At 36.2% G+C, this 15,771-nt stretch overlaps 1 protein-coding gene across 8 annotated transcripts in view; it reads left to right on the top strand.

Annotated features, from left to right (window-relative positions):
* MYO9A (myosin IXA) overlaps positions 1–15,771 on the top strand; it is a 235,527-nt gene that overhangs the window by 214,830 nt on the left and 4,926 nt on the right. For all 8 annotated transcript variants that reach the window (XM_047767208.1, XM_047767209.1, XM_047767211.1 and 5 more), the window contains 2 exons: positions 12,280–12,482; positions 15,140–15,282. In XM_047767208.1, coding sequence (XP_047623164.1) covers positions 12,280–12,482; positions 15,140–15,282 — 346 coding nt within the window. The remainder of the gene's footprint in view (positions 1–12,279; positions 12,483–15,139; positions 15,283–15,771) is intronic.

Here is a 15,771-nt window from a genome sequence, read left to right as displayed (position 1 = left end):
TTATGATTTTTATTCTTTAGTTTGTTGATGTAGTGTATCACATTAAGTTGTGGATATCAAACCATCCTTGCATCCCTGGGATAAATCCCGCTTGCTAATGGTCTGTGATCCTTTTAATGTATTGTTGAATTTGGTTTGCTAGTGGGTTTTTTTTTTTCTTGTCTTTTTGGCATTTCTTGGACCGCTTCCGCGGCATGTGGAGGTTCCCAGGCTAGGGGTCGAATTGGAGCCATAGCCACCGGCCTATGCCACAGCCACAGCAACGTGGGATCCGAGCTGCATCTGCGACCTACACCACAGTTCACAGCAATACTTTTTTTTGAGGATTTTTGCATCTGTGTTCACAGTGACATTGGGCTATAATATTCTCTTTTTTTGTGATATCTTTGGTTTTGGCATCAGGGTGAGGCTGGCCTCATAGAATGAGTTCAGAAGCATTTCTTCCTTTTCAGTTTTTGGAAATAGATTAAGATAGGTGTCCTATATACTTTAGGTCATCTCTAGATTACTTGTGATACCTAATTCAATATAAACGTTATGTAAATAGTTGTAAATATAATGCGTTATGTAAATAGTTGTTAGTGCATGGTGGCAAATTCAAGTTTTCCTTTTTGGAACTTTCTGAAAATTTTTTCAAATGTTTTCATTCTGTAGTTAGTTGACTCTGAGAACACAGAACCTGCAGATACAGAGGGCCTACTTACAGCTCAGGCAGTCTGGCTTTACAAAGGTGTTTTCTGCCCTACGTACCGCAGGCATAAAAGCACTCCACCTCCTTGACCTTCACACTGCCAAAATATCTAAGAAGAAGCTTAATTCACCTGAAAGGGTACTTATGGAAGAGCCCAGAGGAGATGAAGAAGGTTATCAGTTAAACCTTTTCTACAAAAGTTGAAATCAGTACATAAAAGGAGGCAGAAAAGGATAAATCTTTAGGGAAAAATAGGAACAAAAGGAAAAGAGGAAGCAAAAGGAAAACAGACTGAAGTGGCTAAACAAGAAACTAAAAACACTCCCCTTAAGATAACAGAAAAACTGAAGCAAAGTATGATTAAAATAACCTATCGAGTTGGTGAGCCCTGTATTGCACTTCTTGTACAATCCAGGAGAATTTTTTTAATTGCTGTTTTTAATTTTAAATAAATAAATTATGTATTTATTTTTGTCCATACCTGTGGCATGTGGAAGTTCTGGGACCAGGGATTGAACCCCTGCCACAGCAATGACCCAACCAGCTGCAGTGACAATGCCAGATCCCTAACCTGCTGCCCCACAAGAGAACTCTGTTACAAGAGAACTCTGTTACAAACCTTACTTACTTTCTCTGACCCTATAAGAGAACTCTAGGCTGTAGGGATTTCAACTTTTCCCTAATCTTTGTTTAAATGCTATCTTAAAAGAGATCATACCAGTAGAGCTTGCTTGATTTTCTTCAGTTCTTTAAGCAGTTCTTAGCTAAAGAACTAGGTGGCCAGCTGATGGTATGAATGCTAAACAAAGGCAGCTCTTTTTATTGAATACTAGGAAGTAAATACTAGGATTAAGCTCAGATTTTTCCAGTTCCCTGAGGCTTTTATATCACATTGTTTTAGTTATTCATTTGTCTTCATTAAAATAGTCAAAATCATATGTAGTAAGAAGATGTCTTGAAATTTATCATGTGATTCTGACCTGTCAAAATGGCCTTTGACACTATTGATACTAACTCCAAATCCTGTTCTCTGCCTCCATTCCGCAATGCTGTCTTACCTAGAGTCCATCCTTTGTTAAATTTTCAGTCTGACTTCTGTTTTTTTGTTTGTTTTTGTCTTTTTAAGGCCCTACTCGCAGTATATGGAGTTTCCCAGGCTAGGGGTCAAACTGGAGCTACAGGTGCTGGCCTACACCACAGCCACAGCAATGCCAGATCCGAGCCTCATCCGTGACCTACATCACAGCTCACGGCAATGCTGGATCCTTAACCCACTGAGTGAGGCCAGGGATGGAACCTGCAGCCTCATGGATACTAGTCAGATTCATTTCCGCTGAGCCACAGGAACTCCTCCTGATCTTCTCTTTTGAATGCCCTTTTCTTAATAGATTCTTTACTTCTTGATCTCAGAACTGAAAGTAGAATAGCAATCTTGTAATCCTTCTGATACTTATCCCATTGTATGTTTTATTAGAGGGCATGAGTATAGATAGAGGAGTCAGCCAGAATGCCCTTAGAACCACCTCAGCTTTGACCTTATCACTGGGGCTAGCTCAGCAGTTTCTGTTTCTGAAATAGCATATCTTCCTTTCTTCTTCCGCAAACCAACACAGAAATCTGTTATTGTCCCGTGCTATTCAAAAGATAGTCATATGTTTGCATAAATAGCTAACTTTGAAGAGAAAGTTAAATATTATTGAGAAATATAACATATATAGAAAGCACAGAAACATACATATACATATTAATGAATTATAAAGTGAACATCTACATACCACACTCAGTTCAAGAAATACAACATTGCTCTCACCCCTAGAAGCTCTCCTCTCTTTCTAATCACAGTCCTTTCTCTCCCCTAAAGGTCAGCAATAACCAGAGTTTTCTGTTAATCTGTTTTCTTTGTTTTTTCCCCACTGAAGTATGTATCCCTAAGCACTATAGTTTTGTTTTGCCTGTTTTTGAGCTTTATATAAATGGAATCATATATTAGTTTATATCTGACTTGTTTCACCTCAACTTTATGGGTGTAAGACTTATCCATATTGTGGTGTTTAGTTGTAGCTCATACTTGTTACTGTATAGTATTCCATTGTATGTGTGTACTACAGTTTATCCATTCTAGTATTGATGGACATTTGACTTGTATTTGGGGGGTTTATGAATAATGCTGCTGTGAACATTCTGATACATGTAGTTTGATAGACACATGGATGTATTTTTGTGAGGGTTTTATAGGGTCACAGGATATATGTATCTTCAATCTGAGTACAAAATGGTTGTACCGTACTAGCAGTGTATGACAGTTCCCAATTGCTCCACTTCCCCCTCAGCACTTATATTGCCAGATTACTTAATTTTAGACATTTTAAGGGGTGTGTCATTGGGGTTTTAATTTGTATTTCTGTGTTGTGACTCTAATGTGCTTAGGTACCTTTTCATAAGTATAAGTATTTTGGCAGTTTGGATATCTTCTTTTGTGGAAGACCTGTTCTAAACTCTTGCCCATTTTTCTAATTGGGTTGTGTGTCTTTTCCTGATCTGTAGGAGTTCAGTATGAATTCTGGATACAAGCCCTTTATTGGTTACTTCTGTTGCACATTTCTTATTCCACTCTTAAAGGTGTCTTTTGATGAACAGGAGGTTCTTAATTTTAATGTAGTGTATTTTACCAGTCCTTTCTCTTAGACTGGTGCTTCAGGGGTATATTTAAGAAAATTTTTACTACCTGAAGTTATGAAGATGATCTTTATTATCTTCCAAAAGCTTTACTGTTTTGCCTTTCATATTTAGGTATAAATACACCTGGAAATAATTTTTGTATGTGGTATAATATAGGGAGTGGTCTTTATGTTTCCACGTGGATATCCATTTTTTTTTAGCAGTGTTTATTTTTAAAAGCATCCTTTGCATAATGCCCTAAAGTTCCCTTTTTGTTATAAATCAAGTCAATATTATTAGATTTGTTTCTAGGCTATTTTGGCTGTCTTTGTACCAAGACCACTGCTTTAATTACTATAGCTTTCTAAAAATACCTGCTGGAACAAGTCATTCTACCTCCTTCTTCAATAGTGTTTTGACTATTCTTGGCACTGTATATTGCTATTTAAATTACAGAATCAGCTTCACAAAAGTTGTCTTGGGATTTTTATTGAGATTGCATTGAGTTTTAGAGATCACTTAAGGAAGAATTGATATTTTCAAAATATTGATTGTTCCCATCCATGAACATGATATATCCATTCATGTAGAACATTAAGTCCTCTCAAAATTGTTTTATAGTTTTGTGTCTAAGTATCTTACACTTCTTTTGAATACCTGAATTATGACTAGGATTTTAGTAATTTTAATACAATTATAAATGTTATTTAAAATTTTTTGTATCCTGTTTGTTGCTCCTTAAAAAAAAAATACAGTTGTTTTTGGTATTTTTTACCTTGTATCCAGCAATCTTGCTAGACTCACTTATTTTAATAATTTTTCTGTGCATTCCTTTGGATTCCCTACTTCTACAGTTCTATTATTCATGAATAATGATTGTTTCATTTGTTCTTTCTTTTTTATTTTATTTAAACCAATTTTTTGGAGTATAGTTGACTTACATCATTTGTTCTTTCATAATCCTTATGTCTTGTATTTCTTTTTCTTATGCTAGCTAGAAACTTTAATACTGTGTTGAAAGGAAGTGTGATAGGGAGCATTTTTGGCATGTTCCTAGTCTCAAAGGGAAAACTTTCAACCTTTTACCACTAAGTATGATGTTTGCTGTAGAAATTTTATAGATAATTTATGAGATTAAATATGTTCCCTTCTACTCCTGGTTTTCCAAGAGTTAATATTTAATATTGATTTAATATTGATTTTTTAAAATTTATTTTTATTATAGCTTATTTACAATGTTATGTCAATTTTTGCTATACAGTAAAGTGACCCAGTTATGTTATATACATATGAATACATTCTTTTTCTCTCATTGAAATGCCTTTACTTCATCTGCTTAGGTGTACATGAGACTTTTTAATTTCATATTCATGACGTATTACACTGAATGAATTTCTAATGGTAAATTATCATTAAACTAATACAGTAAATCTAACCAAGTCATGAGGTAATAGTCTCCTTATATTGTTGCTTGGTTTGGTTTATAGTATGTTGTTTAGAATTGTTCCACTTGTGTTTCTGAGTGAAATTGTCCTATAATAGATTTTCCTTTTAATGTCTTTGTTATGTTTTGATATCAAGGTTATGCTGGACTCTAAAAATGAGTTGAGAAGTAGTCCTTACTTATAATTCTGTGGAAAAATTTGTTCATTATTTCTTCTTTGCTAATGAAATCATCTAGGCCTCAAGTTTTCTCTCTGTAAAAGTATTATTTATGGATTCAATTTATAAGGTTATTCACATTTTAAACTTTAGCAATATTAATTACTTGGATTTTTGTAGAAATTTCTCCACTTTGTATAAAATTTCAAGTTTATTGACATAAAGTTGTTCATAGTAGCCTCTTTATCTTTTTTCATGTCTACAAGATTTTTAGTGATGTCCCCTTTTTCAAATCTTGCCTTTAGTTTTTTGCGAATTCTTTCTTTTTTTCTCCATCAATTTTGCCAGGGTTTAAAATTTTTCTTAATAGTCTTTTCAAAGAGCTACGCTTTGGCTTTGGTCCTCTTTTTTTCTAATGTTTATTTACTCTTTATTTACTTTTTTCTCCCTAGGTTTATTTTGTTGATTTTCATCCAGTTTTCTGATGAAATTAATTTATCTCTTTAATTGTTAACCTTTCTTCTTTTCTAATATATGCATATAAGTCTCTAAGATAGGCAGAGTTAAACTGTATCCTACAGATTTTGATACTGTTCTTTAGTTCAAAAATTTTTATATTTCCATTGTGATTTATTCTTTGGCTGTGAGTGTTGTAGAAGTCTTTTCTTAAATTCTGCATATATAGGGATTTTTGGTTTTCTCTGTAATTGCACCATCAGAAAACTTACTTTATATTTATTTATTTATTGTCTTTTTAGGACCACACCTGCAGGATATGGAAGTTCCCAGGATAGGGGTCGAATTGGAGCTGCATCTGCCAGTTTATGCCACACCCACGGCAACACCAGGTCCTTAACCCACTGAGCGAAACCAGGGATTGAACCTGCATCCTCACTGATACTGGTTGGGTTCGTTACCACTGAGCCACAGCAGGAACTCCAGAAAGCTTATTTTAAATTACTCTAAAGGTCAGATATACTCTTTATCTCACCATATGTGCTTTAAAATAAGGAGTATTCTGTAGTTATTAGATAGTGAATTCTGTGTATGTCTATTAGATCACTTGTGTTTATTAAGTTGTTCAGTTCTATTACTTTACTGATTTGTGTGTTACACTTGCTTTTTGTGCTGATTATAGCTTTGTCTATTTCCTTGAGTATTTCTGTCACTATTTTACTCAAAATTTTCTGAAGCCAATTCTTAGGTTCTTACAAATTTGAAAATGTATCTTCAAAATTTGAACTTTTATCTTTGTGAAGTATTTCTCTTTATCACAGTAACCATTCTTACCTTCAACTTTCTTTGTCTAGAATTAAAATAGCTACACCAATTTTCTTTTATTAGACATGGTATGTGGTACATCTTTCATTCCATTCTTTTTACTTTCAACCTTCTGAATTCTGAATGATTTATATGCGTCCCTTGTAAACTTAATATAGTTGGTTTTCTTTTTTAATACAGTCTTATAGTCTTCAGATTTTAACTATGCATAAAATCTACCTAATTTAATGTAATCACTGATGTATTTGTATTTATATCCACTATTTTATTATGTGCTTTTTTTTTTTTTTTTTTCTAAGACCATACCTGTGACATATGGAAGTTCCCAGAGTAGGGGTTGAATTGGAGCTTCAGCTGCTGGACTACTCCACAGTCACAATGCCCGATCCAAGCCGCATCTGTAACCTATGCCATAACTTGTGGCAATGCCAGGTCCTTAACCCACTGAGCAAGGCCAGGGATCCAACCTACATCCTTACAGACACTGTCTTGGGTTCTTAACCCTCTGAACCACAATGGGAACTCTTTTATTTATTTATTTCAGAAAATTTATTCATTTTATTGATGCATTACAATTGCTCTACATTTTACCATATTATGTCGAAAATACTGAAAATACAAGCTACTTTATAAAACTAAAGACAAACATTGAATCCAAAGATAAACTATGTTTTACACAATGGACCCTTTTCCCATAGTTAGTATTAAATTTTAAATATCTATTTCCTTTGTTAAAATGATTATTTTATATACTCCCTAAGTACATCTGCATTACAAACAAAGCTCAGTAATTCTCAGAAACTTTTTCTAGAGGGTTCTTGTGAAAGGAAGCACACAACCAGAAAAGAAAAGAAAGCAAAAAAAGTTTAAATCGTACACAATAACTAGCATATCAAATACATTTAATAAAGTTGGAATTCCATTGCAATATCAAGGAATCAAAGCAAGAATACTAACATTACATAAAATGTACTGCTACATGTAGTGAGATTATTTTTCAAGCTGAATCAAAACCACACATTATATAAAGTTTAGCAACAAACAACCATGTAGACGTGCTGTACCATCCATCAGTTTAAAAAAAAAAATCAAAATAGGAAGCAGGCTTGGGTCATTCCTGTCACTGAGAAGCAATTTCATTTCCTATCTTTAAATGAATCACCCTAACCAGTGGGTTTTTGCATAATAATGCTGAAGAAAACACACACTACTGTGCTTGGCTGGCTCAAGGCAGTCAAGCTCAGCCCCTCTGGTGGAGGACGATTGATGATCACAACTGTTTAAATGGGAGTTATTCCTGGACCTGGGAACTTTTTTATTATGTGCTTTTAATTATTCCTATCTCATATGTTTTTTTCTTTTCTTTCTTGCCTTTTTTGACGACTTTTTATTTCATTTTTTTCTTTATTAGTTTTGAAACTTTATGCTCTTCTACTCTTTTTTTAGATTTTTAAAAATTAAAATATAGTTGATTTACAATGTTGTGTTAATTTTTGCTGTACAGCAAAGTGATGCAGTTGTACATATATACTATATGTTATACACACACACAATTTTTCCTTTTTATATTCTTTTCCATTATGTCCATAGGACATTGAATATAGTTCTCTGCCATAGAGTAGGGCCTTGTTGTTTATCCCCTCCATTTATAATAGCTTAGATCTGCTAACCCCAGCCTCCCATTCCATTTGTCCCCCAACCCTTCCTGCTTGGCAACCACAAGTGTGTTCTCCTTGTCCATGAGCCTTTTTTTGTTTCATGGATAGGTTCATCTGTGTCATACTTCAGGTTCCACATATAAGTGACATCATATGGTATTTGCCCTTCTCTTTCTGACTTACTTCACTTAGTATAATCTCTAGTTGTATCTATGTGTCTGTGAATGGCATTTTTGTTCTTCTTTATGGCTGAGTGATATTCCATTGTATATTTGTACCACATCTTCTTTTTCTGTTCATCTGTCCATGGATATGTCTTGGCTGTTGTGAATAGTGCTGATGTGAACATAGAGGTGCATGGATTTTTTTGAATTTTAGTTTTGTCTGGATATATGCCTAGGAGTGGAATTGCTAGATCATATGGTGGCTCTGTCTTTAGTTTTCTGAGGAACCTCCATACTGTTTTCCATAGTGATTTTACCCACCAACATTCCCATTAACAGTGTAAGAGGGTTCCCTTTCCTCTGCATCCTCTCCAGAATTAGTTATTTATAGACTTTTTAATGATGGCCATTCTGACTGGCATGATGTGGTACCTTATTGTAGCTTTGATTTGCATTTCTCTAATAGTTAGTGATGTTGAGCACTTTTTCTTGTAACTATTGGGCTCTTGTATTTCTTCTTTGGAGAATTGTTTCTTTAGATCTTCGGCCCATTTTTTGATCAGGTTGTTTTTGGTATTGCTGAATTGTACGAGCTGTTTGTGTATTTTGGAAGTTAAGCTCTTACTGGTCACATCATTTGCAAATATTCCATTCCCTAGGTTATCTTTTTATTTTGTTTATGATTTCATTTCATGTAAGTTTAATTATTTGTAAGTTTGATTACGTCCCATTTGTTTATTTTTCTTTTATTTGTTGTCTTGAGAGACTGACCTAAGAAAACATTGGTACAGTTTGTGTCAGAGAATGTTTTGCCTATGATCTCTTCTAGAAGTTTTATGTCATGTCATGTGTTTAAGTCTTAAGCCATTTTGAATTTATTTTTGTGTATGGTGAGAGGATATGTTCTGGTTTCATTGATTTACATGCAGCTGTCCAACTTTCCCAATACCACTTGCTGAAGAGACTGTCTTTATCCCATTGTATATCTTGCCTCCTTTGTAAAGGATTGATGGATCATAGGTGTGTAGGTTTATTTCTGGGTTCTCTATTCTGTTCAGTTTTTGTGCCAGTACCACACAGTTTTGATTACTATAGCTTTGTATGTTGTCTGAAGTTTGTATATTATGCCTCCTGCTTTGTTCTTTTCCTTCAGGATTGCTTTGGCAATTCTGAGTCTTTTTTGGTTTTGAGATTATTTGTTCTAGTTCTGTGAAAGAAAAATATCATGGGTAATTTGATAGGAATCACATTAGATCTTTGGATTGCTTTAGGTAGTATGACCATTTTAACAATATTAATCTTCCAATCCAAGACCATGGGATATCTTTCCATTTATTTAAGTCATTTTAGTTTCCTTTATTAATGTTTTATAGTTCTCAGCTATAAGTCTTTTTAAGTCTTTCACCTCCTTAGTCAGGTTTATTCCTAAGTATTTTATTTTTGAGGGTGCAACTTTAAAAGGTATTTTGGGAGTTCCTGTCGTGGCGCAGTGGTTAACGAATCCAACTAGGAACCATGAGGTCGCAGGTTCGATCCCTGCCCTTGCTCAGTGAGTTAAGGATCCGGCGTTGCTGTGAGCTGTGGTGTAGGTCGCAGACGCTGCTCGGATCCTGCGTTACTGTGGCTGTGGCATAGGCTGGTGGCTACAGCTCCGATTGGACCCCTAGCATGGGAACCTCCATATGCCACGGGAGCAGCCCTAGAAATGGCAAAAAGATAAATAAATAAATAAATAAATAAATAAATAAATAAATAAATGGTATATATTTTTTAATTCCCTTTCTTACATTTCATTGTTACTATAAAGAAATGCAACCAATTTCTGTATGTCAATCTTGTATCCTGCTACCTAAAGATTACAACAAAAGTCTATGATTTGTCAAAGTGTTAACTGGTACTTTTATCTTTTTTCCAGATAATGCAAGCACTTTAATATGCATTAGCTGTTATATGATGTAGTTGCTATTGCTGTTATGTTTTTGATTATCTGTATATTTTAAATTCAATGCATTATTCTCATGTTTAATGCAAATGCATTTAGACTGACAAATTTACTGTTTTCATTGTACTTCATTTCTTCCTTCCCTGACTTTTCTTCTTGGGTCACTTTCTGTCAACCCTTCCTTTAGTGCAGATCTGCTGGTGACAGACTCCCTGTCATAGTATGTCCAAACATGTCTTTATTTCAACTTCATTCTTGAAAGTTGTTTTTGCTATGTATAGAATTCTAGATTAGCAATTACTTCTTCTTTTCATCTTTTGAGGATACCTTTTATTTTTTTCCGGCTTCTATTTCTGTTAAAAAGTAAACTTTGGTTCTAATAATTGCTTTTTTGTGCAGGTAATTTTTTTTCTGACTGCTTTTAAGATTTTCTCTTGTATTTAATTTTTAGCAGTTGTCTCTAGGTATGGACCTCTTATTTCTCTTTCCTAGAAGTTGAATGCTTTCTTTGTCAGTAGGTTGATATCTTCAGTTGGTTTTGAAAAGTGCTCTGCTACTATCTCTTCAATATTTATTCTTCAGAATCTCTCTTCTCTCCTAGTAGTCTTTTTACATATGCTAGATCTTTTTATTGTGTCCTGTCTTTTACCCTCTTTTCTGAACTTTTTCAGAAAAATTTTTGTTCTATTTTATTACTCTGCTCGATGCTTTATATTTCCTTCTGACCTAACTTTGGTCCCTTAATTCAACTATGTCTTTCTGTTTCTTTCATCCTGGTATTTTAAGTCTGTTCTGATAGCCACAGTATCTGGCGTCATTGAGGGTTTCTGTCGTTTTTACTGGTTTTCATTTACATCGTCTTGTCTCCTTTTGTGCTTGGTTACCTTTGATTATGTGTGAGACATAGTATTTTTAAAAAATTATCTGTAAAAATATTTTGAAACTTGAGATGATATTACTTTCCTCCAGAGAATATTTTCATTTTATTCTGCCATGTTCGAGGGCAGTAGCAATCTGGGATTATTTTAATCTAGTTTTAGATATTAGAGTTTTCTGAATCATTCAAATGACTTGAAGCTGGGCTGCAGTGTCTGCAAGGACTGTAATAATTTCAGTTTACCCTTATATCTAGGGATCCCAGCATCAGGCATGGATAGTGCCCAGACAGCAGCCCACACCCTTGCCTGAGTCTGGACTATTATTCTTTAAGCCAAGGGTTGTTCTGTAAAGGACCAGAAAGTAAATACTTGAGGCTTTGTGGACCATACGCTCTTGCAACTCTCAGTGCTGCTATTATTCTGCAGAAGAACCATAAATAATGTGTGAATTAATGAGCATGAAAGTATTTCAGTAAAGCTTTATTTACAAAATCTGGTGCAAGGCCAGATTTGGCCCTGAGGCTGTAGATTGTTGACTCCTACTATAGCCTGTCAAAAACTGTGTTCAGACTCTCACCCCTCTCTTCTTAAATTTAAATTAGCCCTGAATGCTGGGCTAACTTCTCCTTAGACTACCTTGTTAGCTTTTCTAGTACATTGAAGAATACATTGGGCTTTTTATGTTTGGTCCAGTTGTTCTCAGCAGGAAATTTATTTGAAATACCTAGTCTGCCATTATCAGAAGCTAAAGTCATATATGAGGTAACCGAGTAAAACAATGAGTTTTTTTTAACTCTGATATCAAGAAAGAAGTTTCTTGAGTTGTTCTTAGAGAATATCTCTCACTAACACCCTGTAATATTTATAAATGACTTAAAAAATAAAAGTGAGTTTTAGGACCCGTTTCTATAGTCTTTCTAGTGAGATTTTAGAGCAGTGTTGTCCGTCAGAACTTTCTTCAATGATGGAAATATTCTATATCTGCACTAGCCACCTGTGGTTGTTGAGCTCTTGAAATGCGGCTAGTGTGAATGCAGAACTAAATGTTTACTTCTGTTTAATTTTAATTAAATTTATTTTAATTTAAATAGCCATGTGTTCATATTTACTTGGGGGTTGGGGTACAGCTTAGATTTAAAGAAGAATCTCGTTTCAATACACAATGTGTTCTTACACTCCTGCCCATCAACCTACCCATTCTCCAGTGCTCTTGCAGAAAATACTTAACCTAAATGTGTTTGATGGATGGTAACTCACCAAATATCTTAGGCCTCACAGAATGTTTCCACTTATTCCTACCATTCACCAGGCGTGTTGGAAATATTACACTTGTTATCCTAATTGGGCTAAGTAAAAACTGATGCAGTCACTCAGTTTACTTTTTATCATGTATTTTTCTTTGCAGGGAAAGGGGCGTCTTCGTCGAGGAAACTATCCATGTCCATCTTCTCCTGTTGTAGTTCGGTTGCCTTCAGTGTCTGATGTCCCAGAAGAGACCTTAACTAATGAGGCTGCCATGGAGACTGACATCACCGAACAGCAGCAAGCAGCTATGCAGCAGGAGGAGAGAGTACTGACCGAACAGATCGAGAACTTACAGAAAGAGAAGTGAGTTTCCAGGAGGAAAAGGAGCAATCAGTTATCTGTTTTCATTTCCTTCCTTCTGTCCTTTCTTTATTCTTCTTTATGAGTCAGGCACTGTGTTAGGTGATACAGGGGATGTGGAGATTACAAAGACATGTTGCCTGTACTCAGGTAACAGTGTGAAAGTTGTCACCTCAGGAGAGGATGGTCCATGAGCTAAGAGACCTGAAGCTGCTACAGTGACAATTTTGGAGATGCTGACTGGGACAGGGTGTATCAGTCTTAGCCAAGGTTCCTAAGAGGTCAGGGCCCAGCCTCAGTGAACAGATTTGTCTTTAAAAGGAGGAATAAAGATTCCCACGCTAAGACAAAGTTCCTTTCAAGAATGGTCATTATTCATTACTCCACGAGGATGTTTATTTTCTGAAGATCAGTATAGTCATGGAGCCAGCAACTGGATGATCAGTGTAAGGCAGCAACTCTAGTGGGTGCTGGGATACTGGGTGGGGAAATTGGTTGCAGTTTAGGAGAGAGACAAATAAGCCACTCTGTGACCCCCACCATCACTGGAGCAAGTGTGGGTAACACTGCATCTTTGGGATAATATGGACATTCCATACTTTTCCCTGAAGGTACTGTGTACTAGTTCTGGTTGATAATGATGAACCTTAAGTTTTAAAGGGATTTTTGCTCCGGAGTTCCAGGATTCCAGGAATCTCAGGTATGAAAGCTTGATTTGTGAGAGGTTAGTCTGTTGAAGTACTTTTTGCCTTGTTTCTAGAATCGAGGCAAGAGCTAAAAAAGCAGCTAGGATTCAGCTGTGCTGAACTTGACAAGGCAAAAGTGTACCAGGGGCTAGCTATTTGATATAAAAATGATCTGAAAAGAGTACCTAATTCAGCTTTGATGAAAATGGCATTGGAACTATTGAAGGAGGAATAGGAACTTGCCAGGAAGGTGAAAGTCTTTCCAGAGAAAGGAAAAGGTGTAAGCATTGTCTAAGAGGTGTGAATGCACATTGCTTATGACAGTTTTGTTTTGTTTTGTTTCATTTTTTTGTCTTTTGTCTTTTTAGGGCAACACCCATGGCATATGGAGATTCCCAGGCTGAAGGGTTGAAATGAAGCTTCAGCTACTAGCCTACACCACAACTACAGCCACAGCAGCTTGGGATCTAAGCCACATCTTGAACTATACCACAGCTCACGGCAGTGCCGTATCCTTAACCCACTGGGCAAGTCCAGGGATTGAACCCGTGTCCTCATGGATACTAGTCTGGTTCATTAACCACTGAGCTATGACAGGAACTCTGCTTATGACAGTTGTAATTGCAGCAATGGGTTGCTGGTGAAACTTTCCTTGAAAAGATTGTCCATGAATCTCAAGCTAGATATTGGAGAGATTAAAGATGAATAGTTTTAAGCTAGGTAGAATAGAGAAGAAGCTAAGAGGGCTCTGAAAGGGGCAAGACTTGATAAAAAATGGAGTTAGAATGGAAGGACAAGGAAGTTGTGGACAGAATGGAGGATTGGATTTAGAGCTGGTATGTTTACGGGTATTAGACCCTAGAAGCTTCCCACTGGAGAAAATTGCCTATATAAGAGGACGGAAGGTTGTTAGGTATTACAGACATAAAGGAACTTTGTTGTTAGGGTATTAAAGTGAGCTTTTGCAAAGAAAAAAATGGATTGAAGTAGATCAGGGTGGTCAGGCAGGAGTGAGAAAGTAAGATGAGAAGCCAAGTACCAAAGACTTTAGAGGAGGGGACATGACTGAGAAGTAGGTGGGTGATTGACAAGGAGGAGTAGAAAGTACTCTTCATGGAGATGGCAAAGGCTCCAAAGGACAGATAAGGTCAATCAGTGTTTTACATCATCTAGGAGATCTAGAGACCTCTTTGTAGTAAAGGTAGAGGATGTAGTCTGTAGCCAGTCAATAAAATTTTTGTGGAAAATAGTTTTAAGAGATGAATCATTGATTAAAGCCAATTAGATCTTTTTTTTAATGGCCACACCCACAGCATATGAAAGTTCCTTAAGAGTTAGGAGTTGAATTGGAGCTGCAGCTGCTGGCCTATATCACTGCCATGGCAATAACAGGTTCAAGCCGCATCTGCGACCTATGCGGCAACTTGCAGCCGTGCCGGATCCTTAATCCACTGAGCGAGGCTGGGGATGGAACCTGATCTTCATGGACACTCTGTTCAGTTTCTTAAATCACTGAGCCACAATGGGAACTCCCAATTAGGTCTTAAAAAAAAAAACAAACCTGGAAGGAATCCTAGGGACTCTAGTTTAATCTCTTTGTTTTGTGGATAAGAAAGTTGAGGTCCAGCGAGAGGAAAGTACTTTCCTAATGCATTATGAATGAGTTTAGAGTGAGTTTAAAATCCCGATTTCCTGACTGCCAGTTCAGAGTTCATTTTACCAAAAGATCTTATAGTTTCAGCATCTTTCTCTACCTTACCTTTAGCTCTGTTCTAGGTCTCAGCCTTTGCTGTCTTTAGCCTTCACTGTTACTGTTATATACAGGTGGTTATCAGGACTCTGGAAGGGAATAGGAAAAAAAAGCTTGCTGTTTTTGCTGCTTAAATTCCTGACTTTCATGGAAGGTCTTTTTTCCTGTTGTCTTCCTTTCGCTTCTTATCAAATGCTAATGGATTTCTTGATTGTATCTTACAGGGAGGAGCTAACATTTGAGATGCTTGTACTGGAACCCCGTGCCTCTGATGATGAAACCCTTGAGTCTGAGGCTTCCATAGGGACTGCTGATAGCTCAGAAAATTTGAATATTGAGTCTGAAGGTGTTATCTCTGAGAAATCAGGTAAATGAACATATTAGACCAAGACTTCACACAGTTTTGCAAAGGAGGAATAAGGATTGCCAAGCAAAGGCAAAATCTCTTTAAGAAGTCCTTGACCTTACATGAAAATGTGACAAAGCCCTAAGCATTTGAAATATACCAGTCTGTGCAGCTTCTACATAAATTATTCATCAGACCAAGCCTTAAATATAATGCAGTTCTTCTGTAATTTTATGTTTTTTCTTGTTTCTACCATAGAGAAAAGCCAACAGTCACAGTTCATGTTGTCTTACTGACTCATGATCCATTTTCCAAGGCTCGGTAGTAGGAGCTGTGGTTGCTGTGAGATGGGACTGTACCAAAGGAGGTCTTTAACTGGCGGAACTGGCAGGCATGTCTCAGGAAGACGTGAAATTTACTACATATCCTGGCTGTTTTTTAAATGATAGGGACAGCTGTAGGCCTCTCCTAATGGTATAGCCCAACTCCAGACTTCCTTGGGGTGGATTC

The sequence above is a fragment of the Phacochoerus africanus genome, chromosome 2 (genome assembly GCF_016906955.1).
Source record: "Phacochoerus africanus isolate WHEZ1 chromosome 2, ROS_Pafr_v1, whole genome shotgun sequence".
Lineage (NCBI taxonomy): Eukaryota > Metazoa > Chordata > Mammalia > Artiodactyla > Suidae > Phacochoerus > Phacochoerus africanus.
This window is presented reverse-complemented; position numbering and strand designations above follow the sequence as displayed.